Source organism: Sceloporus undulatus, chromosome 3 (assembly GCF_019175285.1).
Source record: "Sceloporus undulatus isolate JIND9_A2432 ecotype Alabama chromosome 3, SceUnd_v1.1, whole genome shotgun sequence".
Taxonomy (NCBI): domain Eukaryota; kingdom Metazoa; phylum Chordata; class Lepidosauria; order Squamata; family Phrynosomatidae; genus Sceloporus; species Sceloporus undulatus.
The window spans coordinates 17,558,108-17,584,958 of NC_056524.1; the positions used below are offsets into that span (position 1 = coordinate 17,558,108).

The 26,851-nt window shown below is 40.5% G+C and overlaps 2 protein-coding genes across 13 annotated transcripts in view; one reads left to right on the plus strand and one right to left on the minus strand.

Annotated features, from left to right (window-relative positions):
* Positions 1 to 582: 582 nt before the first annotated feature.
* CMTR2 (cap methyltransferase 2) lies at positions 583 to 9,025 on the minus strand. Of its 7 annotated transcripts, none has more exons than XM_042460236.1 (3): positions 8,306 to 8,541; positions 6,165 to 6,333; positions 583 to 5,166 (listed from the first exon to the last, which is right to left on the minus strand). In XM_042460236.1, exon 3 carries the CDS (start codon positions 5,145 to 5,147, stop codon positions 2,856 to 2,858), a length of 2,292 nt encoding a protein of 763 aa, XP_042316170.1. In that variant the 5' UTR covers positions 5,148 to 5,166; positions 6,165 to 6,333; positions 8,306 to 8,541; the 3' UTR covers positions 583 to 2,855. The 7 variants fall into 7 exon arrangements, with proteins under 7 accessions (XP_042316170.1, XP_042316171.1, XP_042316172.1 ...); XM_042460237.1 differs by having other exon boundaries at positions 8,296 to 8,340; XM_042460238.1 differs by lacking the exons at positions 6,165 to 6,333; positions 8,306 to 8,541 and adding an exon at positions 8,818 to 9,025.
* A 165-nt stretch (positions 9,026 to 9,190) lies between these two features.
* The window catches only part of CEP295 (centrosomal protein 295), a 64,870-nt gene continuing 47,209 nt past the window's right edge, over positions 9,191 to 26,851 (plus strand). For 3 of the 6 annotated variants that reach the window (XM_042458366.1, XM_042458368.1, XM_042458369.1), the window contains exons 1-7: positions 9,283 to 9,326; positions 12,758 to 12,902; positions 17,045 to 17,172; positions 18,545 to 18,745; positions 20,419 to 20,543; positions 24,153 to 24,246; positions 26,137 to 26,250. In XM_042458366.1, the coding sequence (XP_042314300.1) occupies positions 17,065 to 17,172; positions 18,545 to 18,745; positions 20,419 to 20,543; positions 24,153 to 24,246; positions 26,137 to 26,250 (642 nt within the window). In that variant the 5' untranslated portion in view covers positions 9,283 to 9,326; positions 12,758 to 12,902; positions 17,045 to 17,064. Of the gene's footprint in view, positions 9,327 to 12,757; positions 12,903 to 17,044; positions 17,173 to 18,544; positions 18,750 to 20,418; positions 20,544 to 21,596; positions 21,712 to 24,152; positions 24,247 to 26,136; positions 26,251 to 26,851 lie in introns of those variants that run through there. The other 3 variants (XM_042458367.1, XM_042458370.1, XM_042458371.1) reach the window with 3 other exon arrangements.

The window sequence follows — 26,851 nt, forward strand, 5'->3', positions numbered from 1 at the left end:
CTTTGGGTTTCTGAGTTAAGATCTGCCAGTACATGACACATACTAACTGCTAACAACAGTTTTTCCACACCGAGATGATGCAGTTTAGACTTTGGTTAACAAATTTACCTACATCAGATGATGTTGGATTACAAATCCCAGTAGCCCTAGGTAAGCAATGGGATGGGATGCTGGGAGTTGCAGTCCAACGACATGTAGTAGATCATATGGGAACTTAAAGCAATACAAAAGTCTTACATAGCAATAAGCAGTCTACATGTAATAAATTAGGATATGTGAGATTACTCTAAACAATCTTTCAGTCAGGGACCCTTTAGTGCCTCTAATCTCAAAGTCTAAAAAGATTACTGAAGCCCCTCAAATTTCTCTCTACTCAGCCAAAAAAAAATCTTTTTGGATTTAATACAGGTTACAGTAAGGATGGAAACACAATGCTTTAATTTAGAAAAACATTATAATTTAAGTTATATTTATTGCAAAACTCAACATTCTCCATTATTTCCAGCAATCTTGAAATCTTGCTGGTGATGTTCTGTAAAGCAGGTTCCTTCTGGGATGTACTTAAATAATTAAACGCAAAACCACAGAGAAAATAGATATTTTATTCTCAAAATCTGGAGAAAATGTTTTAACTTTCTTCTTCTAAATCAAACTTGCATTGCTCTCCTAATTCAGACAAGATTAGAACACAAATAAAATGTAGCTAGGTCCAAATAACATTAGGCTGCAACCTTCCAGCTGTTTGTTCCAAAACAGTCACTCTTTTCAAGGATTTAACTTAAAAATAAGGAAACAAATTAAGTTTCCAAAATTAATGAAAGAAAATAATTATTTGGAGAATAACAATATGCCAACTTGATTTAATAACCAGATTTAACAGTGTAGAAATATCCAGCTACTACAGCATATAAACATTTTTCTGTGAAAAGAAATGCAAGTCCCTATTTTAAAAAATCAGGGCAAAAAGACAATGATTCCTGAGCACAGACTCCTGCCTGACAAGGCTTTGTTTACTTCTGTTGTGTACCTCTGTGGACACTCATGTCTGGAATTAAGGTTTTTGGAAAGCAAAACAGTTCTGGAAACAGACTATTAAAAAGCTGTAAAATGATAATATGTAGAAAAATGTAACTTTTTGTGCAGTAAGGAGAAATGTGCTTAACTCCTTCCTCCACTCCATTTCTCCTATCCCTTTGACTCCATAATGGAAGCTTGTTACTCATATACTACTTGAATAGTACCTTAATATTTTTCCAGACTACTGGCTATAATGTAGACAGAATCCAATCTCGGTCTTTTGACAATTATATAGACCTCTCTATGTTGAACTAAACACCTGAACTAAGAATCAAGCATATCCAATAATATATGCTACTACATTAAGGCTGAAGCACCTATACTCAAATAATCCCAGCATTCAATTTATTCTCTATTCAGGGGTTGTGGCAGTCATGTGGCCCTTCAGATGTTGTTGGACTGAAACTCTCAGCATTCCATTACAGACCAAGTTGGCTAGGGCTGCTGGGGCTTATAGTCCAGCAGTATCCAGAGAGCCACAAGATTCACATGCCATTACCGTGGACCCTTCTCATCCGTGGACGTTCAGTTCCAACACCACCCCAACCAGATGGGGAAAACCCATACGGTTGCACCCAATAGTATTTAATGGGTGGCGACATGTGTGCATCTACACTGGTGCAATTGCATGTCTGCACCACCACGGAATAATATGGGGTGTAGTGAGATATGGATGCTCCAACCCACAGACTGCTAGCCTGTCGATGCAGCAGGCTCACTGGAATGAAAACGGGGGAGAGAGAACCAAGTCTTATCTCATTTAATAGATAATAATGGTCTATATATACTTGCCTGGTGGGTAACTTTTGTGATCAACATAGGACGTTTGTTTAATACAAGTGAACTATGTTTTTTACCACACATAATTTCCCAGGAATGTTCCAAGAAGAAGGATACTCCAAAACGATTTTACACAACTGGAATAAGGCTGGTGCACATAACAGGAATATTATTTCCTATCCAGGCAACCTCCAGATATATTGGAATACAACAGCAAAGGCTTCTACCCACTGTGACTATGCAGTCTGGGTGATGGCCACTGTGGTCCAGTACATTTGAACAGCAATGGAAAAGTTGCTCTACATTTGGCAGTACAGAAGTTTAACAAACTCGACAATTTGCTTCTTCTCAAAGTATTGGTAGGAGCATAGATGGTGTTTTGATTCTCTCAACACATCCTTAAGTCTCTTCATAAGCAGCCACAAATATAATGTGCATGAATAGAACAGTTGGTTTAACAATCCTGGATGGGAACCGATTTGTTTGAGAAGCCCGAGAGAATTGCTCTATTGCACATGTGGTTGTTTAATGTTGTCTCACTTACACTCTCTCACACACCAGCTGCATGGAATCAGTCATACTCTGGGGAAACAGCTCCTATGCAATTGTGTATGACTATATAGGAAGCCTATATCACTTCTGAACAAAGTCTAAACTAGGCATATTTGGTCAGCCTTTAAAGCACAGTGGAAAATTCATAGCTGTCCAGATCAGCCCTCACCCTTGGCTCTGCTGGCTAGAGCAACATCATCTACAGTGTTTTACTTTTGTTTCCCCAGCTTAAATAATTGTTTTTTTTATCACTTACTTTGTGTGTTTCCCAGGCTTAAATGGGCATAAGCAGATGCAGTACAAAGGACAGCAGAAGAGGTCTCATGTCTCACAATTTTAAAAGTTATTTTCTAGGTTTGGTGTTAAGAAAAGGAAAAAAAAAATAAGTAGCAAGATGAAAGGGACTGCAGCAATCTGGTGTTTAATCTGGTGTTTCAAACTAAATATCACGTCCTATGCTGCTGTTCAATCTGGATAATCAGATGCAACCGTCGTTTTACAATGGCAGTGTTTAGGTCCCATAAGAACTCCAAGAGCAAACCTTTTAAAAGATTTTCCATAGGCAAAAATTGCAAGACCTGCTGTGAGGAGTCTGAGTCAAGCAAGGTGCTCATGAGTTTATTCAGCTGCTGCAAGTATTGGAACACTGGATCTGGAAGACCTTGATAGCCAACACACAGCAGTACTGCACTTGTCCCTAAAGGCTGAGATGATATAGGGCAGACAAATGATAAGCGCTGAAAACAGCTGTGCAATATGAAAACTAAGCCAGCCATGAAGCGTGTAAAACAGGAAAGAATAGGCAGAACCAAAGAATTTCCTTTCTGAAGCTGAGGAAACAAATACAAGAGGCATTCCAAAAGTTCTTGTTGATACTTTGGGTCTCCATCATGAAGTAATGAACAGTTGGAAGCGGAAAAAGATCCTGACTCCAGCAACTTAACTTCCAAACCAGATTGGCTTTCAGCACAAAATGATGGGAAGCCCACAACCAAGCATCTTCTCTGGTCAATGCAATCTTCATCTGAAGACTGTTTGTGGCATTCCATAAGGTCGGCCAATTCAGACAGTATCACGTGTTCTGTAAGAACATGGCACGATTGGCATTCTTGCTGTGTCAGTCTCATGAGGGTGTCAGCACTTACTTGACCAACTAAAGATTTATCCAGGGCTTCATTGAGGCTCTTCAAGGCCTCACCATCACAAAAGGGAGAACATGTAACTTTCGGCAACCTCCGCCCCTCCAATACATACCACAAGTGATAGTCTTGGTTACAAGTCGCCCCTTCTAAAATACAGCTTTTGCCAGCATTACCAAGGGAGTGTTCTTCAGCCCAGTGGTTAAGACAACCCTTTATTACTTTATTTTTCCATGAAAGGGATTCCATTAACTTCCTTTCATTATATGTACAAAAATATCTGTTCCTCTGTCCACACCATTTAGTATTCATGCTGCAGCTAGCATGGGGCCTTTTCACTAGCCAGTTATTTCTAGCAATAGGCTTCATCTGGAACCTCTGCAGATAGAACTCGACAGCACAATCCCGTAAAATATTTAGCCTTGCCTGTTCCACCTCATCCATACATTCAAAGAGTCTGAGGTTGTCCAAAATTGTCTCTGTTTGGTGCCTGTGAAAGAAAGAACAGCATTCCTCGTGAACTTTAAGGAACGATTCTGGAATTAAGTGTTGAGGGAAAAGGGCTTTCTCCACCACTTCTGTTCCAAAGTGCTGCATCATCTTGGACAAATGTGAGTGAACAGCCTCCCTACCCAAATAGTGAAGGCAAACCACATATACCTCAGAGTTCCCTGCTTTGCTGGTGGCTGGTTTAAAAACACGAACTTCTTCAAAAGAACAGTTCAGCAGAAACAACAAGTTCACAGAACAATGTTCAAACAAAGTGAACATCTTCAGGACAAAAGAGCCCCTAAGGCCAAGCGTCATTAAAGCAGTGACTGTTTCACAATAGTGCAAAGAGGAAACAAGTGCTTCTTGTTCACCGGGATTTCCTTGGCAATCAAAACTCCCATCAGATGTGACCAGGTGAACGGTTGCCATGTTGCTGATGAAATGCTGCAGTCCAGTGAGATGTTTCAGGGTCATGACATTCCCAGTATTGTCAGGGCCAAAATACCACCAGGGTAAAGTGTTTGCAATAAGTCTATCATCCATAATCACCATGAGGTTATCATTCGCTTCATGATATGGGTTTAAGGTATTGGCTACCCAATTCCAATCACAAGGGATACGATTAGACTTTAGGTAGTGGTTGAGACTAGCTATAAAGGCACCAGGCGCTTCACAGAGGTGAACAGAGTTGAGTTCTCCAGTTTGAAGTGCTTCATTTGGGAGCACAGGAAAGGTGCACAGGATCTCGTGGAACTTACACCAAGCCTGGGTACACAACTCGGCATTCACAGACTTCTTGAGATGAGCAATGATTTTCCCGGCTTTATTGGTGAAGGATGTGTGTTGATGCCACTCGTCTAATTTCTTATCACTCAACCTGTTTTTGACTTCATTCAGAGAATTTTTCAGAGCCACAAGGGAACTGAACTCACTGTGGTTGCAGGTAAAAGCCTGGCTGGGATCAGGAAGCTGCCATTCATTGTTGGGTGGTTTGGTGTATAAAAATTGCTTCTGAAACAGCTTCTCAGTCTCAGCAATGATATCAGGATCAAACTGGTCAAGGTTTGTTGTCTGATCAACACACATCACCTTCTTTTGTTTGCTCATTTTCAGATGGAAGCAGACCCTGGGGAAAAGGGGAAAAACAAAGGGGAAAAAATCAATGATCCAATATATACCACTATAAAGTCACCTCACAGATGAAAGGACAAAGCGAATGCAGAAAGGTTCTCCACTCCCACTGTTTGATTTTAGAAAAAGAGAAAGATTTTACTTGTTTATTAACAGGCAGAACAAATGAAAAAAGATACAGCAACAAGCTCACATACCCTCATATTCAGGCAACATGGAAACAGTATTTCTGGCTCAACAGTTAGATTTATAGCAGGAATGGGCAAAATGTGGACATCCAGAGGCTCCTGGACTACAACTCCAACCATTCTACATCACTGACTATACAGTGGGCCCTTGTACCCATTGGGTTTGGTTCCAGGACCCTCCGTGAATATCAAAATCTGTGGATGCACAAGTCCCATTAAATGCAATGGCACAGTAAAATTTCCATTCCTTTCATAGGCCTGTTACAGACAGCCAAAATAAAGCTGCTTTGAGTCACAGTGGAGGTATGGTTTTTCAAAGATGCATGCGTCCTAAGAGTCCAGAAGCCACACTAAAGCCACGCTCCAGTCCTTAGGGCTGAAGAATGGCTTTGGTGCGACTTCTGAACTCTTAGGACGCATGCATCATTGAAACACCATACCTCCACTGTGACTCGAAGCAGCTTTATTTTGGCTGTCTGTAACAGGCCATAAAATGGCAAGGGGCTTTTTGGAATCAGTTTTGAAAAATATTTTCAAGCTTTGAATCTGTGGATAAAGAAACTGTGGATACAGAGGTACGACTATATTGCAAGGACATACAAACATCAAATGTTGGGTGGCCACACCGGCCCCGATAGGAGCTTGAAATGCCTTGTCTGATTTAAAAAAATAATTTTGGAGGTAAAATTATCCCCCATTTGTCATATTTTCCCCCTTCCCCAATTTTAGGATGAACTTTTTTTCTAAGCAGGAAGTAACCCAGAAGCTGACTCTCTGGGGCACAATTTCTGCACCACAGTCTCACCTGTTATGGGGAGATGGAGACAAAAGTCACGCTTTTTGTTGTTGCAGAAGATACATTTTATAGAATCCTACATTTCAGTTTCAGGAATTGCTTCTCCGGGAATTTCTTTTGCTCCTTGGAAATTTAACACTTCAATTGACACAGTTATAGTTTGTCTTTCAGTTAAGAGCTTTGGAGATGAGTAACAAAACATATTAAAAACAAATATAAACACTAGGAACATGCCCAAGTTTCAGGACACCTTCATTGAAAATACACTTGCCCCTCCATATTCGCTAGGGATAGGGGCTTAAGACCCCTGTGAATATGGAAAAAACGCAAATAACAAAACCAACATGTTTTTACCTGAGAGGACACCTCTCTAGGAATCTCTAGGTCCTCCAACGCAACTCTATGGTCAACGTCCAACAAACACTGACCATAGCACTGCGCCAGAGGATCTGCAAATGCCTAGCAGAGTATTCTCTCCAGGAATCTCTAGGTCTTTCAGTGCAAGTTTTAGTTAAGAATTGCACTGGAAGACATAGATACTCCTAGAGAAAACATATTCATCAGATCTGTGAATAACCAAATCTGCAAATATGGATGGATGGGTGTATTAGCATAATCATCAGAAAAAACAATACAGTACTCAGAGCAAGCTCCAAACCATAAAACAGGATGCTTTCTCAGACTGGATACCAGGATGGAAGAAGACACTAAAGGAAGAAGGAAGAAACTCAGACCTTATAACCTGCTGCCACCACAGAGAAGCTCATGTTAAACAATGAACACGAAGCAGTGTTGCTAAGGAAGCAGCTTTTAAAGGCAGAATATTAGTAAAGGTTAACAAAACTTTGCCCAGAGATCCACTACAATGCATGCTACATACAGAAAGCACACTGGGCCCCTTGCAGAACACACTGCAAGCGAAAGCCACAATACACCTGACCTAAGGCAAAGTAGTATACATTCTAGCAGGCTGCTGCATCACTGCAGAAATAAAGCAGCTTGACATTGCTTTAATGACCATAACTCAATGGTATGGAATTGGAAGATTATACAGCATCATAGAGTTGGAAGAGACCTCAAGGGCCCTGATCCAGTCCAACCCTATTCTGCCATGCAGGAACTCCCAATCAAAGCATCCCCAATAGATGGCCATCCAGCCTCCGTTTCAAGACCTCCAAGGAGGGAGACTCCACTACACTCCAAGGAAGGAGTTTGTTCCACTGTCAAACAGCCCTTACTGTCAGGAAGTTCTTCCTACTGTTGAGCTGGAATCTAGTTTTTCTGTAGCTTGCATCCATTGTTCCATGTCCTGTTCTCTGGAGCAGCAGAAAAGAAGCTTGCTCCCTCCTCAATATGACATCCCTTCAAATATTTAAACAGGGCTATCATATCACCTCTTAATCTTCTCTTCTCCAGGCTAAACATACCCAGCTCCCTAAGTCGTTCCTCATAGGGCATGGTTTCCAGACCCTTCACCATTTTAGTCTCTCTCCTTTGGACACGCTCCAGTTTCTCAATGTCCTTTTTGAATTGTGGCACCCAGAACTGGACACAATATTCCAGGTGGGGCCTGACCAGAGCAGAATACAGTGGCACTATTTCTTCTCTTGATCTAGACACTATACTTGTATTGATGCAGCCTAAAATAGCATTGGCCTTTTTAGCTGCCGCATCACACTGTTCACTCATGTTCAACTTGTGGTCTCCTAGGACTCCCAGATCCCTTTGACTCGTTCTTTCTTTCAGCCAGGTGTCTCCCATGATCCTATATCTGTGCTTTTCATTCTTCTGCCCTAAGTGCCGTACCTTGCATTTCTTTGTGCCTAAATTCATTGATTAGCCTTGGCCCAGCTTTCTAGTCAGTTCAGGCCATTCTCTGTCCTTCGGAGCATTAGCTCTTCCTCCTAATTTGGTGTCATCTGCAAATCTAATGAGCATGCCCCCAATTCTGTCCTCCAAGTCATTGATAAAGAAGTTGAATAGCACTGAACCCCATTAATAAAGCCAAGTCTTTAGACTGTAAGCCCAAGGGCAAGGAAATGTCTAATTTAAAGCAATGTAAGCCGCTCTGATAGCCTTTTGGCTGAAGAGCGGGGCATAAATGCCATAAACATACAACATAAGCACATAATAACGATACCCTTCTTCACCTAGAAGCCTCCTCCATTCAGCCAGAGGGAAGAGCGTCCCTTTGTTCCAGAATACCAACATTCAGCGGGAGGAACGCTATTTGCGTAGAACTGCCCAACTGCCACCAGCGCTCACTGCCGGCGCATGCGTACTTCCAACAGTTGCAAGGTTTCGATTCCTTCCAAGGGGTTGAGGAAGAACGGGGGCCGCCCCCCATTTGCGCATGCGTATTTTCGACCCTAGGCTCTCTTTACTCAGCCTGTTTCGAGTTCTGTTACAGGGAAAGCCTCTTGGGGTTACGCGCATGCGCACTTCCAACGTTAGGCTCCCTTCGCCCAACCTCTTTATTTCAACTTCTGTGGAATTTTCAGATATGCGCATGCGTACTTCCATCCTTAGCCTCCCAAGTGATTTACAGTACTTCAAACGCTGCGCATGCGTACTTCGACCCTTAGATCCCGTCTCTTGATTTCAAGATCTGCGCATGCGTACTTCCACCCTTAGCCTCCCTTCTATTTCAAGTTATACGTCCTTCCGGAATCAGGCTCCGTTCTCCCAGCGGCTTCATTTGAAGCTGTGCGCATGCGTACATCCACCCTTAGCCTCTTCCCAAGTGATTTAAATCAAGCACTGCGCATGCGTACTTCCATCCTTTGGCTCTCTTCCCTGCTTTATCTCAAGTTTTGCACATGCGTAATTATAACCTTAGGCTCCCTTCTCCTAACCGCTTTACTTCAAGTTCTCATGAAGGCAGTTATGCGCATGCGTACTTCCTCCTCGCAACCTCAGTTCTACGAAAGCAGGTACGTATGTGACGGGGAGGGGGGGTGAACGAGCGCATGCGCAGAACAGCTCCTCATCGCGAGAGCCCGCCCAGCTTCCCGCGGCTTTGCTGCCATTCGAACGGCGAGGCGAGGGGCGCGCGCGCGCAGAATGGGCGGTTTGGTCAGCCGGATGTGACGTCAGGGGCGACGATTTTTAGAAGCGGAAGTTGTGTCGGGGAGGCGTTTTGAAGAGCTGAGGCGCGGAGGAAACGGCCTGGTAGGTTTTACCTGAGGAGTGGAAGGAGGAGGAGGAGGATGCGCCTCTCCGTGTTTGTAGCCCTCCATGGGTCAGAGCAGCCTCCTCTCAGGCACACGTTCTCTGCGAGGGGGCCGATGGGATTTGTAGTCCATGCCAGGCTGCTCTGACTCTGACCTGGCGCCCTCCTTTTCCCGGACGTCGCTGGGATTTCCCTTTCTCAAGATTCAGCATAAAGCCCAGGAAAGTCGGAGAGACATTATCCACGGATGTTATGAATAGGTTCTCTCTAGGAATCTCTAGGTCCTCCTCCAGAGCAACTCTATGGTCAAATGTATCCAAAAGTCACACTGAAGGACTTAGAGATTCCTAGGGAGAACACTCCTCTAGGCATTTGTAGCTCCTCCAGTGCAGTTCAGTGGTCAGTGTCTGGCAAATGTTGACCACAGAGTTGCACTGGAGGACCTAGAGATTCCTAGAGAGGTGTCCTCTCAGGTAGAAACGTAGTGTTTTTGTTATTTGTGGTTTTTCCACATTCAAAGGGGTCCTGTGCCCCTAAACCCAGCAAATCGGGAGGGATGAGTAGTGTCATATACTTGGGATATAGTGGGTATAATGTTTCTCCACCAATCCCAGCAGCGTGTCCTAGGGCAGAACTTCCTAAGCTGGCTGGCAGAGTTTTTCCCACTACTTGGGGGGACCAGGACCATATTTTGACACCTTTACTACAACTCTTTATAGTCCACTGACCACTGTTTCCAGCGACTGAGAGGAAGTGGTTTACGTGTGAATCTCTGCATTGTCCTGTTGCTGAATGGCAAAGCTTCAGGGTGTCTTTTCAATTATTTAAATGCTGTTTGAAAACACTGAAATTCTGGACCATGCCAACAGCTATTAGGTCAGGAGGCACAGGGAAGCCACTGAAATCCATAAACAACTTCATGGACTACTTCAGTAGGAAAGGAGAAACCCTTAAAGTAAGCGAAGTCTGGCTACCAGTGCCGGGAAACGCCAAAATCAAGGACCAGCAAATGCAAATGAAAACCATCCAGGGTCCAGGGTTTTCCCAACAGAGAATGGGTCACTAATTAAACGGACGCTCTGAGTTCTTGCCATTCAACAGCAGACCAACAACACACAGCCCTCATTCTCACTGCCTTTTAAACCGGATCACAAATTGGTTTGAACCAGTTTAAATGACCATGGTTCACACTGAAGCGATTCAGAGAGAGGAGCCATGCACTAAACCCATTTAACCTCTGTCTCTTTGACGCTGATTCTTTTCTGCATCATTTTGGATAAATACATTCTGCACAAGTGTGAACCAGATGTGGACCAGAATCGATTTAAATGAACTGTCTAACTAAAAGATTGTATGTACAGCACTGAGTAAATTTACAGCGCTTTATAAATAAAGGTTAATAATAATAATAATACCCTTTGGCCGGCTGCAGCAGGTCCATTTTGATCAATTCATTCATTAATGTGAACCACAAGTGGGTTTTATTTTATTTTGCAGCAAGAAAATTCGATCGAGGCAAATGTATTGTGAACCGCACTCGGCTGCCAAACCAATCCATCGATTCAGATCACAAAGTGATTCATTGCTAAGCGGGAATGAGGCCACAGATTAACATGTAAATCACTTTCTCTCAACCAATGGTCACACATTATCTATCTATCTATACATACCCCAATCACTTCCATGCCAGAATTCTCTGAACATAGCCCAAAAAACCCCACAAAAACTATGGATGTCAGCCACGAAAGCCTTCGACTTCACATTACAGGGGAAATGACTTAGTCTTAGTCTTATACTAAAACCAAGGATAAAAATTGTGTTGGGTTTTGTGGATTACAGTACATTTCATCAGAAGCGTTCTGTAGGCGTTGTTGAACCTGTGGTCACATATGGCCCTTGGATGCTCTTTTTGGTGGCTCCTGAAAGTGGCAGAACCCCATTGGGTTTTTCCTACGGTTTGTAGCTGATACTGGATGCATCCCTCAAAACCAAGGAAGTTGTATAATGCACATAGAGTGGGATAAAATTTCAGATTGTGAGGTCAAACGGCAAGGAAATGCAAAAGGTTAATCTGTATTCAAAAAAAGTGTGCAAAGCTTCCTTGGATGATTGCAGTAATTGATGATAAAAAGTCAGCATAGATTTTTCCATGCTAAATAATACCTGCAGTAGCCCAGGTGCCATTGCATTCTCCAGAGGGGCAGCGGAGCTCTAGCCTTTTGCATCTAATTTTGTGCCATTTTCAAGGCTACAAATGCATTGTAGGCTAGAGTACACTTTGCTGTGTTTTGTTGGCATATAGTACTGCTTGCCTAAAGAGAAATCAGAGCTGTTGAACTACTTTCCCCGCTCATGGAGCACTGTCCCCCATTCAGCAGTCTGTAATCTGAGGGAAATCAGTATCCAGCAAAATGGGTTTTGATCCATGGGGGTTTTACGGAAGGAATGCAGGGAAGGAATCAGCACAGGAATAAAGGAGGGCAGATCTGAAGTATGGATTCAGAGTAATATATTCAAATCCAGTTTGTTTTTAGTGGTAAAAACCTTTGGTTTTTTTAGGAGTAGCTGTTCATGTCTTTTCAGTAAATCTGACAGAGTAAAATTGTTCTACCTGTTCCTTGAAGAACTATGCTGATTTGGGTATACATTTCTGAATTCATAAACCATGATCTCTTAAGTATGTAGAGAGACTTTGTAGTGCCTTTGAGACTTAACTGAAAGAAAGAAGTTAGATTTAAGTCTACTTCCTCAGATGCATGACCTATTAAACCAGGAATAAACATCTGACTGCATGCTTGTCTCTCATTCCACATCACCCTCATGCGCCAGTTTAAGTGTGAAAATCCTGTTACCTTGTTTACCTGTCATAAATTTTTATTGTTATTATTATTTCTTATCTGCCTCACCCCAAAGTAGGGTAAAACACATAAAACCATTAAAACACTGTCAAAGCTCATAAACATAGAACATATGAAAATCATCCAGCAGAAAATGAATATCTTAATTTAAAATTCATAGTTTAAAATTGACTGGAAAGGGATGCAGTGGCTCAGCGGTTAAGACCCTGACTCTGATGATTGAGGCTCAATCGCCGCATGACGGAGTGAGTCCCCATCACTAGTCCCAGCTTCTGCCAACCTAGCAGTTCGAAAGGATGTAAAAGTGCAAATAGATAAATAGGTGCCACTTTGGTGGGAAGTTAAACAGCGTTCTGTGCAGCCATACTGGCAGTATGACCACAGAGTCATATTTGATAACACTGGCTCCCTCAGCTTAGTAATGGAGATGAGCACCGGGGAGGTCCTACAGTCAAAGATGACAACCTTGTCAAAGGGGAATACCTTTACCTTCAGGCGTGCTGGAAGAGAGAGGTCTTTAATACTCTTCTAAATCCAGACAGCATACTTAGCTGTCAAATCTCTCCCAACAGGTCATTCCACAGTCTAGGAGTGGCTGATGAAGATGTCTTTTCGGTAACAGTTGCCAGTCTAGTCCTGACCAGTTGAAGTAAATGTTCCCCAGAGGACCTGAGCATATGGGGCACATTTCAAAGTTGTGCTCTGGTAACTTTGGATGTACGTGTGATTTTTGGCTGTTTGGAGTATGATCCTTCCAGAACACCTTTAAAGTGTAAAAGTGCATCACATTACCTTTAAAGCCCTACCTGGTTCAGGCCTGAGTTACTTGTGGGAATGCCTCTCCCTACATAATCTGCCCCACACACTCAGAACATCTGTGAAGAATTCGTTGGAATACTATAACACTAGATTAACTACAATGTCCCATAGAGCATTTACTTCCACAGCCCCTAAATTGTGGAATAGTCTACCGGAGGAAATCCGTCTTATTACCGCCCTAGAGGCCTTTAAGAAGGCACTTATGACGGCTCTCTTCCGGCAGGTGTACCCACCTGATTCTGTGTAAGACCTTGATAAATGCTTCACCCTGATGACGATTATAGGATTCTGGATAATTAGATATTTTAAGGTACTAATAGGAAAGTTGTAATTCAGTATTAGTATTTTATAGTTTGTATCTGTATTAGTGTTGTATTTTTAATGATGTAATCTCGCTATGATCCTTGGGAGAAGTGGGAAATATAAATCAAAATATCACTATTATTATTATTACAGTATTAGAGTTACTTTAACCATTATTTAAAAACTCAGCATGAGTGGGGCAAGGATGGGGACTGCACTGCAACATTTCTGTCCACGCAGTTTCAATCTCTGCCCTAGTAAATATCATATTATTCACATTAATTAAATAATAAATGTAAACTTCCATGAATTTTCAATAACTGAGATTATTATATGTTTTTAATATTTATAAAATTCATTAAAATGGAATTGGTTGGGGGTGGCTGAGAATTTCAAGCTTGGCCAAGTGTCTGGAGTTTTCTTTCTTTCTTTCTTGACGGCAGGCATTAATGAGGAAGACCTAACATTAGAAATAATTCACTTTTAACTTTTTAAACTTGCATTACATTTCTGACTGTTAACAAATTAAAGTGCCTTAAATGCCTCACGTCACACTTAATCAATTTATTTTTATTTCATTAAACATTACTACATTCATTATTTATAAAGTTAAATCGTTCCCAAACCCACTTACATTCAATTGTAATGAAATCTCATTAGTATATAAAAAAAGTAAAATCACCCATATGTATTTAAAATTCATTTTAAGATTATATTTAATTTGTAATTTAATATGTCTTCAATATGATTTTGACTAGGGAATGTGATACTATGGGAAATATATCCTCGTTGTGATAATGAATGCAGGGCAGCATGGCATAGCAATGGTTTGAGTGTGGGACTCGGTTATTTGGAGACCAGGGTTCGAATCCCCCATCCGTCATGGGACCCTGCCAGGTGACTTTGGGCAAGTCTCAGGGTAAGGCAGTAGCAAACCCCCTCAGAACAAATCTTGTCAAGGGAATCCAATGGCAATAAGGTTACTATAAGTCCAGTCCAAAACACACTGCAGAAGTAAGCCAGTGTGAGACCATTTTAACTGCCCTGGCTCAGTGCTAGGGAATCCTGGGAATTGTAGTTTACTGTGACACCAGAGCTCTCTGACAGAGAAGGCTAAATGTCTCACAATACTACAATTCCCAGCATTCCTTAGGATTGAGCCAGGGCAGTTAAAGTGGTCTCGAACTGGATTATTTCTGCAGCATGCTTTGGACCTCAGCAATGAAGGCACACAACAATAGCGCATTTAGTAGCAATCTATGATGCCAATTTTAAAAAGTACTAGGGACACTGGGATACAGTATATGGTTCAGGATGTTCTTCATCTTTTGTTCTAACTGTCCTTATTTTATTTGTCAGTCATAATTTGTTACAGTCCATAGAATCAAAGGCGGGTTACAGACCACCGAAAAGCGGCGACCTGCACCCGCCCCTTTCCCCGCCAGATCGGGGGGCCTTAGTGGCCAGAGCGGCAGCCGCTGAGGCCCCGATCCGCCGCTTTCCAGGCCCCAGGAAAGCGGCAAAAGGCCCCTTCCCTGCAGCCTGGAAAGGTGTGTCCCCGAGGCGGCGGGGAGGAGAAAGGGGCTGCCCCTTTCTAACCCTAGCTGCTGCAGCTGTTCTTCTAGCTCCCCCTCATTGCTGTTAGGGCAAAAAGGACTCTAAAGCACTTTTGTAGCTTTAGAGCTGTAATAAATGCAGTGTTTGAGGGCAGTGAAGTAGGAAAACATTGTGTTGTGGAGAATGCTTGTTGTATTTGTCCCTTTAAAGTGAAGATCTGTTTTTCTCTCCTTTAAAACACAGAAGAGACTTTACAAAGCAGCATACTTTGATTTGTTTGTGTATAAAACATGTATAAGCAAAATCTTGATGTTTTGTTTAGTTAGTTACACTTTCTGAGAACACATCCACTGTGTTCCTTGTGAACCCCTCAGAAGCTCTTCTCTTTTGAATTATCCAGTGTGCTTTCTGTTTTCAAAAATGTATTATTAAATTCTGTAGCAGTTTATCCAGAGAAGTAATGATGTTTCTGAGTCAGAGTGCTGAGGTTATAAGAAAAATAGGCCCCAAATACTGTGTTTATCCTTAAGATGCTCTTACAGGGCTTGTGATGCTGCTAAATGCTATTAGAAATAGGGCATTGTGTGCAGGGTTGAAGCTAACTGACTGAAACACTGCTAACAAAGGTATCATACAGAAAAAAGTATAAACAGCTAGAATTGAAAGAGAAATTTCTCTGCATTCAATGTGATAAATTTCTGTGATGGGCACATCATTCTTGGTGCTGAGAAAATACCATGTGCAATCAGCCCTCTGTATCTATGAATTCAACTATCCACAGATTCGACTATCCATGGCTTGAATATATTTTTAAAAAGTATAAATTCAAATAGCAAACCTCGATTTTGCCATTTTCGGTAAGGGCCACCATTTTACTATTCCATTATACTTAATGGACTTGAGCATCCATGGATTTTGGTATCCATGGTAGGTCTTCAGACCAAATCTCAGTGGTTAGCAAGAGCCCACTGTATACAGTGGACCTTTGTTATCCGCTGGGGTTTGGTTCCAAGATCCCCCGTAGATAACAAAATCCGTGGATGCTCAAGTCCCATGAAATACAATGGCAGAGCAAAATGGGGTCCCTTATTAAAAATGGAAAATCAAGGTTTGATATTTGAAATTTATACTTTTTTTGAACATTTTAAAACCGTGGATGCTTGAATCCATGTATAAAAAAATCCGTGTATAAGAAGGGCCAACTGTATTTGTCTATATATAAGTAAACCTCATGTATAGGTCGAGGGCACGTTTTGGGGCCAAAATTATGGATTTTGCTATGACCCATGGATAAATCGAAAGTAAAACTTAGGGGCATATAACAAGCAAATCAGTTTTCTCTCATTTTAAAATCACGTAGAGGCAACACATTTAGGAAGAGCTTAAAATATCTACAGTACATTTATACAAATACAGATAGGGAAAGGAATATAAATGAGGAAAAAGCATGAGAATGTGGCTGAAGAAAGGAAGGGAGAGCAAGGTAAGCAACTTGCCTCTACTAGGGACCCAGTGTGAAGTCAGTGACAAGGAGCAGAGGCAGAGGCTGGAAGCCCTTTTTGGCATGGGAGCAGTGCTCCAACCCCATTATACTTCCCTTGACCAGACCAGAAAAGGAAAGACAACCCTCCTTCCATCCATACTTTCTTTTTCTACCTGAGCAGTATTCAGCAGCACCATGAGGGAACCTGAACAGGCAACTATGGTGCCATTTTTAATAGGGGCTTATGTGTAAGCCTCTCTGCAGAGAGACTGCCAGCCTCATGAGGCTTAAATACAGTAAGCCTCTATTAAAAATGGCCACCACAGTCTTTACAGAGAGCCTTATACAGTAAGCCCCTATTAAAAATGGCTGCTACAGCTGTTCTTCTAGCTCCCCCTCATTGCTGTTAGGGCAAAAAGGAAGGTAGGGAAAGAGGAAGGGCTGCCTTTCTTTCTCCAGTTTGAGCAAGGGAGGAGTAATGCGGTTCCATGACAAGAGAGGTTCTCACTCTACCTTTTTGACTGCATTGATCCATGTATGAGTCTACTTAGGTTGTGTCAGAAAGTTTTTGACTTATACACAAATATATGTATAGTAAATGTGTTATGTCCATCTGTTAATTTATTGTTTAAATGCCACTGAGATTTATTGAAAAAAGTGAATTTCTGTTGTCTCTTGTTTTGCCAATGCAACACAGAATATTAAAGGTATCCAAAGATGAAAAGGAAAGTGGCCAGAGCTGGGAGACTTAGACTTAGTCCTAATGAAGAAACTCAGCTCTTGAAAGAAGAACATGAAAGAAGAAGAAAATTAAGGCTACAGCAGGTATGATTGCTGTATCAGAAATGACTTTTCTTTGGGCAGTTGAATAAGCAGATTTCCATATTTTCATTTGACATGGCAAATGTTCAGTTACTCTCTCACAAGTATGCAAAACTTCAACCTTTCTTCCTATCTTGGAGCTAGACTGACTCAGTTCTGGAGCAGAATCATCCCTTCAATTGATCCCTGTCTCTGTTCCAAGATTCAAAGTTGAGAGGAATGCTCAAGATTGTTTGGCTATTGTGTTGCCAAGACACAAGAATGGTTTTATCCGCTCAGAGTTCAAAAAGCAAGCTTTCATGCATGTACTTTATACACATTATCCAAGTACAGAGCTGGCATGGATGGCAGATACCTCCTTGGTCATTGAATTACTGAGATGCTTGCAGTACACTGGCTGCACAGGATCAAAGACCTCACCGACTTCCAGTTAGAAATAGGAAACTGATTTTTTCCCTCTTTTTTAATGTAATAAACTTTGAACAAAGAAATGAAACAGGAAACTGTTGAATGGAATAGGAAACCAATTAGCATGGACCAGCATATGGTCATTAATGAGAAGGGCAGGATTGTATGGATGATATAAATTTGGGATTGCTTGTTGCATGTTTGTCTTTCTTTCACACTTTAATGATTTACACAGATGTGTAGCTAAGCAAACTAGAAAAATTATTTATGAGCAATTAATGTTGGCAGACATACCTGGAAGGCTGATTTAATCATTCTGATCAATTAGGGTTATACTTGGGGCATTTCCTTTTAACTGCTCAATGCGTACTTCAGACTGCATGAAATTCTGCCGAAGTGCCACTCATTTGTGCCACAGTATGATTTACAAAGTGATCTAGCATCTGTGAAGGTTAAGAGGTGATATGATAGCCTTGTTTAAATATTTGAAGGGATGTCATACTGAGCCTGGAGCAAACTTGTTTTCTGCTGCTCCAGAGGATAGGATGTGGATCAGTGGATGCAAACCACAGCAAAAGAGATTCCACCTCAACAATGGGAAAAACTTCCTGACAGTAAGAGTTGTTTGACCCTGGAACACACTCCCTCAGAGAGTGTTGAAGTCTCCTTTGGAAGTCTTTAAACAGAGGCTGGATAGCAATTTATTGGGGGTGCTTTGATTGTGATTTCCTGCATGGCAATGGGTTGGACTGGATGGCCCTTGTGTCTCTTCCAACTATGATTCTATGGTTCTATTTCATTGGCGCCGTAGCAATATTTCAAGGCGTGAATGGTCACATAAACTGATGCACAAGATGTATTTTAACTGGGTTTAGGCAATGATGGATTCAAGTAAAAGAGTGTTGGAAAGCAGGATACAGTCGTCTTTAAAATATAAAAACATTGACAACTACCATTTTTCCTCCAGGTTAGGGAGCAGGAGAGGAATATTGCTTTGCAGATAAGGCAAGAAGTTAAACAACGGAGAGATGAGCAGCTGCATCAGTTGGCGGAAAAGCTGAAAGCAGAGTGGCAGAAGGCACAAGAAGAGAAGATTAAAGCTTTGGAAAATCTTTATTTGTCAAGCTTGAGAGCTGTAGGAGAAGGGCATAGACAGGCAAAAGAAAATGTAGGTAAATGTTTGAAATCTTACTCAAATATTCAAGGTTATCTGGAGCTACTGAAATAATATTATAATAATTGGTTGCTGCTTTTATTAATGTATATAATCATATGCTATTAGAACAATGGCAAGTGTTACTGTTTCATCACATCAATATGCAGGTTGAGTCTCGCTCATCCAGAATTCTGAAATCCAAAATATTCTAAAATTCAGAATTGTCCACATAGGTGGCTGATATAGTGACACCTTTGCTCTCTGATATTTCAGTGTACACAAATTTTGTTTCATACACAAAATAATTAAAAATGTTACATATAAAGTTACTTTTAGGCTATGTATATAAGGTATATATAAAACATAAATGAATTTAATGTTTAGACTTGGATTCCATCTCAAAGAAATCAGACTGTTGTTGTTATTATTATTATTATTATTATATTTATATCCAGCTTTCCCCCCAAAATGGGGCTAAGAGCGGCTTACTGTTTAAAAGAATAGTACAATTAAAAACATATGTATATGCAAATATTAACAAATCTCTGAAATCCAAAACAATTCTGATCCCAAGCATTTCAGGTAAGGGAAATTTGACATGTATATGTAAAGAGAAGTGTGTATAAAAATATTTTCTAGATTAATTTATATATTCAGACATATAACATATGATAAAGGTGTGAATAAAACAAGTCGTGATTAATGGAAGATACTCATGCAGCGATGGAAATGTTTTCAGTCATGCTATGAATTTCAGGTTTGGGTCTGAAGTTGTGCTACTTTATTTGTTTATATTTCTAGTGTGTTAAATTCTAGGATAAGTGGGATGTATATCTAAAAAGGTGGTTAATTATGAATAACTGCCATTTAAATGTATAATAGTAGCTAGAACCTTAAAAAGAGAAAAAATAAAAAGGTGGAGGAAGTGAAGTGGGACACTGAGATTTGAAAAGTTTTGTTCTTGTTGAACCCCTTTCCTCTCTTTGGACTGCTTAGAAGCCTCCCTCTGTTCAAACCAAGTAGAGGGAAAAAAGAAGAAGAAAAGAGCTCTTAGCTTGGTACTGGTACTGAGATTGAAATATAATGGTAGGAAAAATGCAATAATTAATGTGTTGAATTTGCATAATCTGAATGCAAATTAATAATATGCATGTTTGTAATAATTTGCATAATACACAAATTAGATGCCCAGATATGAAAGACTAGAATATGGCAACCCTAGCTGTAATCGCTTTCACCCAGAGTTCTGTGGTGGTCTGTTCAAGAAGTGGAGGTGATCCTGGCCCATCCCTTCAGCAACCATGTATTAATTGTGCTGAAGAGCTGGTGTCTCCTGCTTCATTAGGAATGAGGATACAGAAAGTTCTGTTGGAAAGGCATTGTTTATGTTTTTTCATGGTATCACACTGTATGATCCTGTGGCCTGTAAAATTCCTTTACAAAATTAGACTTGCATTCTAAATTTTAGCCAGTGACATCTTTATTTGCCTTGCTATTATGTTTGTTTGTTTGTTTTATAGTATAAAGGCTATTGCTAAAAAGGCTATTACTAAAAACGTGCTTGGGGCTAGGAAAGCAAGGGTATAAATCATGCAATAAAATGTAAGATGGTTAAAACACCATGGTCTTTTTTTTTTTAAAGTTAAGTTATGCTAGCACAGTTGAACTTATGTCTTGTTTCAAAGGAACCTGATTTGGAGGCACTGGCAAGGCAAGCAGAGGAAAGGAGAAAAAGAGCAGAAAAAAGGCATGCAGAAGCATTGAAGGAGCTGAAAAATCAAAAAGAAAGGCTGTTGAAGGAACAAACATGGTAAGGGTTGCAATTATGTGTATAAAATAACCTTTGCTGCTTTAATTCTTGAAAGGCTCTCACCTGTGTATATATGATATAGAGACAGTGTTGTAGTGGTCAGGACTTAGGAGATCCATGTTTAAGAACCCACTGATCCATGGGACTTTCTGCATGAACTTGGACCAGTAAATCTCTCTCAAGTTGACTTGAATTACAGAACATTGCTAAGATAAAGGAGGAGAGCTACAGTATTTAGCTTATTGAATAAAAGGCACAGTAGAAGTTTAAAAAAATATAAATGCTTATGGTTGCATCCAGTGTTATGTGAATCATCTCACACAGGAGGGCCTTTCAGCCCTGCCCAGTCTGAAAAATAACTTGGGTTGTACCAGCAACCCAAAGGAAATATCAGAAGTACATGCTTTCTTTCATAAATAGTAGTAGCTTAAAAATGTTGACAGATATTACATTATGTTAGCACATTACATATTTATTAACAAAGTATACTCAACCATCCCACTATACTGAAACATCCATGAAATTGATACCAACAACACTTAAGTAGGTATAAGATGTTTATAACTCTTCTTTCATAGATGGAGAATGTACATGTAATTACTTCCCTAGAGCCTAGTGGTTAATCTGTGACTGGGTTGTTTATGCTTAATCTTTGTGGTTATTTCTGTCCACTTAATTTTTGTTGGTCTAGTTTTAGGAACAATAGATGACAAAATATAGATTGAATGGCATAACTCCCCAAAACAGCTCAAATCAACAGGCTGGGTAGAGAATTTGCCTCCTACAGATGTGGAATGCTTCTTAACCAACATATGAGGGGGTGCTGAAAAGATCTCTGCCTGGCCAAGAAGGGAATGATTTAGAGCCATAAAGCTTACATGCTATTCCACATATATTCACCCCAAAGTTTAATGCATTTGGCACATTGTAAATTTCTTTATCCCTTCCAAAAATATTCTGATGTCTGGTCACTGAAGTACTGCTGTAGCTCCAGCCTATAGAATGCTGCTATCATTTCTGAATCACTTCACAGATTTCCTTCCTCTTGTTAAGGTTTGGAAACAGGAAGTAGTCATATGGAGCAAGATCTGTGAGTAGAGTGGATGGTCTATGCACTCAAACCCCAAATTCTTCAAAATATCAATTCGCTTGCCAGACCTATGAGCAGGTAAATTGTCCTGCAAAAAGAGAATATGTTTCTGCAGCTTCCCTTGTCATTTTTCCTTCAATGCTTCCTTTAATTGGTACAGCAAGTAGTATTCTGCATTAACTGTTTGACCATTCTGAAGATAAGTCAGTGTTCAAAATACTTTCTTCATACCCCAAAAAAGTGGACATTACCTTTCCTGCTGATTTTTGAGACTAGAATTTCTTCAGCCATGGAGAGCCCAAGTGTCACCACTGCAAGGACTGTTATTTGGTCTCCAGATCGTAGTGATAGAGCCCTGTTTCATCAGCAGTGTCAAGTCATTCCAATGAATTATCACTAGATTGCTCAGCATGCTGCAAAATCAACTTGGAGTGATCCATTCAATTTAATTTCTGGTCACCATTCAGATATTTTGGCATCCACTTGGCTGACAGCTTCTGCATAGCCAACTGCTTTCAAAGTATAAACTCAGTACATTTCCAGGATATCTCTATTGTCTCAGCAATTGTTTTAGCTGAGATTTGCCAATCTGCCAAAATGAAGTCATGGGTATGCTCAACAATTTCAGAAGTTGACACTGTTGAAGGCTTCCTACACAAAATCTCCATGCTGAAAGTTGACACACCAGTTATTAACAGTAGAGTATTATGGGCACGTCATTCACTCATGGCTTTCCTTTGGAGGTTTCTTTTGCTGAAACAAGAACTTCATGATGGGCTAGAGCTGAGCTTTTGGAAATTCCACACTTTCCACTGACATGGCTCTATAAAAATAATAATCAGAAATTAGAGCTACCATCTTGCAAATCGGCAGTTTACAATACAAAAGAGTATTCATTCAAGATACAGTGATAAAATTACACCCGTATTTTGGGAAGTGGGTCAAGCTGAGAACTTCTGAGTACTCAGTACTCCCTGTAGCGTTTTCATTATACAGTTTGTACAATCTGCCCTGTTCACTCAGATCCTCTGGGAAATGTTTGCTCCAGCTGGCCTGGACTAGACTGGCAATAGTTTCCCTCAAGGACTTTTTCATCTGCTGCCCTGGACTGTGGAATGCCCTGCCTGAAAAAATATGACAGCTGAAAACAATGATTGCGTTTAAAGACATATCTCTTCCAGCAGGCCTGTCCAGTCAATTTTAAAGTGCGATTTTTTAAATTGGTATATTTTAAAGAAAGTATTATATGAGTGTGTATGAATGGTTTTATAATATTGTATTTTAACTGTTGGTTTTGTGTGTGTCTGTGTGTGTGTGTGGTGTGTGTGTGTGTGTATTTGAATTATGTTCTGTAATTTAACATGTACCCCACCTCAAACCTGGATGGGAAAGAAATAAAATTTATCAACATCATCAAACAGCCCAAACAAATAAGAAAGGGGAGAGAGAGACAGGAAGGAACAGATAAAAGAGACAAAGGTGGGATACAGTACACACCGCCATATAGTACGTACTGTATACGTACTAGGGTTAGGAAGGGGCGGTGCTTCCGCACCCCCCTAACCCTAGTACATATACAGTACGTACAAGATGGCAGCGCCCCTTCCACATGAGCGCCGCCATCTTTACGTACTGGACGCATAGTGTCCAGACGTGTCGCGGCGCCTATGACGTTGCAAATGCGCCTGCGGCGCCTCGCGACGTCATAGAGGCGCCGCAGAAAGAAGCTCCGAAATGGAGCTTCTTTTTTGCTCCACGCGGCAGTCGCGCGGTTTGGCTGCGGCGGGGGAACCCCGCCAAAGAAATAGTGGGGAGTGTGGGGTGGAATTTTCCTTAAAATGTACCTACTTTGTTGAAAGAGTGACACACTATTGATTACTTACTGTTTTTGCAATATCATTTATTGATATCCCAACCATTCCCTGCCCTGTTCTGTACTGTGTATGATCAGAAGTATAAAGGAGCGATCTTCCTATTGGTCCACACTGTTGCTACAGAAGCAGTGGGAAGTGACTTGACAAAGGGAGCACAAATCAAACAACCTCACAGGGATAAGGATTGCAGGTATATAGCCATTTGTAGGTGATGCTTTAGATATCAGCTGAAGTATGTTCCATTAAGTTCAGTGGGAGCTGATATCAAGTAGTTCTACACAGGATTGCAGTCCTAATAGCATTTTACTTCTACAGTGGTCTTAAACACTTAGGGCTGCAACCTTTGCATAGATTATACAATCCCTTTTTGTGCAGACTGAGGTGACCCCATGAGAAAGGAAATACAACTGAACAACTTGGGGGAAAAATTGGAAAAATATTGTGGCAACACTGATTTCCTCTTTCTCGACTTTCTTTTACCTTTACTTTTACTTTTAAAAGCTAGAAAGCTTGCTGGTTTCATTTTCCTTGAAATCCATCAATTAAAAATGATGGATCATTTTGTTTTATTGTGTGTGATTAAGTCTTTTACAAAGTGTGATTTGATGGTCTTATTTCTTTTTGTTCCTCTTCTTAATGAACAAGGAGAGCAAATGCACGGAGGCATGCCTTCAATGTAGAAAAAGAGAGAGCTGCTAAAATAGCAAGCCTCCCCCCGCCTCCCCCGCCTCCCTTTGAAGTGAGTATTAATTTCACAAACTTTTAAAGAAACCGGAAAAAAATAGTTAAAACTGAATCTCTTGATATTTACTCAAGTAAGCATTTTGAGAAGTTTATGTTAATTTTAAGGGATTAAAATCAGTTGATTATAGGAACAATGGATATCATCAATTCATAAACTAGTGAATGACATGCCTGCTAACAACAAAGCCAGTGTGAGTCAGTTTTTTCACCCATGATAATGACACATAAATAAGTGCTTGTCATGACACTTTCAAGAGAATTGAATATTTTATCAACTGCTGTTAGAGGCTGTAACTTTTTGTTGTTGTGTTATACTTCAGTTGCCATATTATGTACAGTAGTACATGTTGTTCAGCTTGTGGCATGTTAAGCATTAAAACTAATGAATTACTATGGGCATGTAAATATGTGAATGCTAGCAAGAGAATAGGTGCTCCCTACTGTTATGCTCATGGATTCTAATCAGAGAAAAATTAGTTGTGGTTATGTTGAAATGTTTGGAATGGATTATGACTAAATTCAGTGAGCTTTAAGCATGTCTAATTTGCATCAAAGCCTGAACTTTCAGCTGGTTTGCCATTTGACAATTAGTCACATGACTTTGTTCCTGCTTCTATAACATTATATGTTGGTATTAATTTCTTGGTATATTTTTACGGTAAATTACAGTCATCCCTCCATATTTGCGGCTTTGATTATTCACGGATTTCATTAATGTTCTCTCTAGGACTGTCTAGGTCCTCCAGTGCCATTCTGTAGTCAGTGTATGTTGGACATTGACCACAGAGTTGCACTGGAGGACCTAGAGATTCCTAGAGAGGTGTCCTCTCAGGTAAAAACAGTGTTATTGTTATTTGCGGTTTTTCCGTATTCACAGGGGTCTTGTTCCCCTAACCCTAGCGAATATGGAGGGACAACTGTATTTGAGAGCTTTCCAAATGAGTTGGTGTAGTATAATGGCTGAGAATATGAACTGTAAGTTGAAAAATCCACAATTAAATCTGACCTTAGCCACAAACGCTTTAGGAGTTTTTGACAGACCATTATTTCTTGGCCATATATCTCTGATTTGCACCAGGGCTTAATTGTACTGGCCTGTCTAACGCATTTCTCAAATCAATCAATCAATTTGGCTGTTGTGAGGATAATTGATGTAATGTATGTGTAGTGCTTTGGATGCTCTATATTACTACATATTTATTATTAATTGTGTAGATTTAAATATGCTTGTCATTAGGTTCTGTGTAAGATGTTTAAAAAGGAAAGATTTTTATGCATCTGTTCACATTACAGTATCTTACAGATGGGCATGCAGTGAAAATGTGAAGTTACTTAGAACACAATGATTAGCTTTTCCATTATCATTTTCACTCTGATAATTACCATCTTGTTGCCATGATTGCTATTATATAAGGTCAGATTTCAGCAGGAGATTTTGGCATTGTGATTCTGGTTTGATTTTGTGACACACACACACACAACCCTTTCAATGCTCTACGCGTCTTCCACCCCACCCCACAGATGAGGGGAAAACGCGGATGGCCATGCTCCATATTATCCTGTGGTGACATGTGTGCATCTATGTGTATGACTGCCATTGAATAATATGGGCCAGGCTTATTTTCAGTCAACTGAATTTGTGGATCACTCATAGAATCATAGAGTTGGAAGAGACCACAAAGGCCATCCAGTCCAACCCCCTGCCATGCAATCAACTCTCAACTCACCCAAAAATGTAGCAGGCCTTCTCTCTCTCTCTCTCTCTCTGTGTGTGTGTGTGTGTGTGTGTGTATGGTAGCCTTGTAAATTTATTTTCTTGTTTTGTATAACACCAATTGGAGCAATTATATTTGTGTTAAACCAACTTCTTCTTTTCACTTTTCAGAATATTGACTTAAAGACCACCCCCACAGTGAAAGTCTGCAATGCTGACACTTTTTCGATTACTCACCATCATCTTTTTGAGCCACATGTGGATAGAGAAATGGATACAGAACAGGTGATTGACTGAGTATTCGTATCGTATGTTCTGTCTTAACAGTCATATCTACAACCCAGATGACAGTGAACCCACTGGGTTTCTGCTGTCAGATGTGGGGAAAAAAATCTGTACGAGGCTTGTAAAAGCAGGGAATCCTAATTTACTTCTAAAGTATGACCTTTATATTATTTCTTGTGGGCATCAAAATCACAAATGTAATACTTGTATCTGTGGTACAAAAACAAGTATCGCTCTTCAAACAAGCTTGGGGATTGATAGTGTTCTTATTCCAAATTTCAAAAAGGACCTAGATTGTTGATGTATTTCACAAAACTGACTGTATGCCCATAGTGAGCTAAGGTAAGCTATTATTGTAAATCCTTATGCTTCTGGTTGAAACTGGCAATAAAACAGGCAAAGATCCACTTAATTAACCCAAAACCTTTCTTGTTTTTATGCTTCTCTCTGGAGAGTTAGTGCTTAGTACTCTAGCCAGTTTTGTTGCTTTTTAAAGAAATAGACTCTGTCTCTAACAGTAAGTATTCATTTGGCTGAATCTTATGTAGAGATGCCATGCATAAGCCACAAGGTTCTGATGAGTCCTTTAGGATCATCAGTG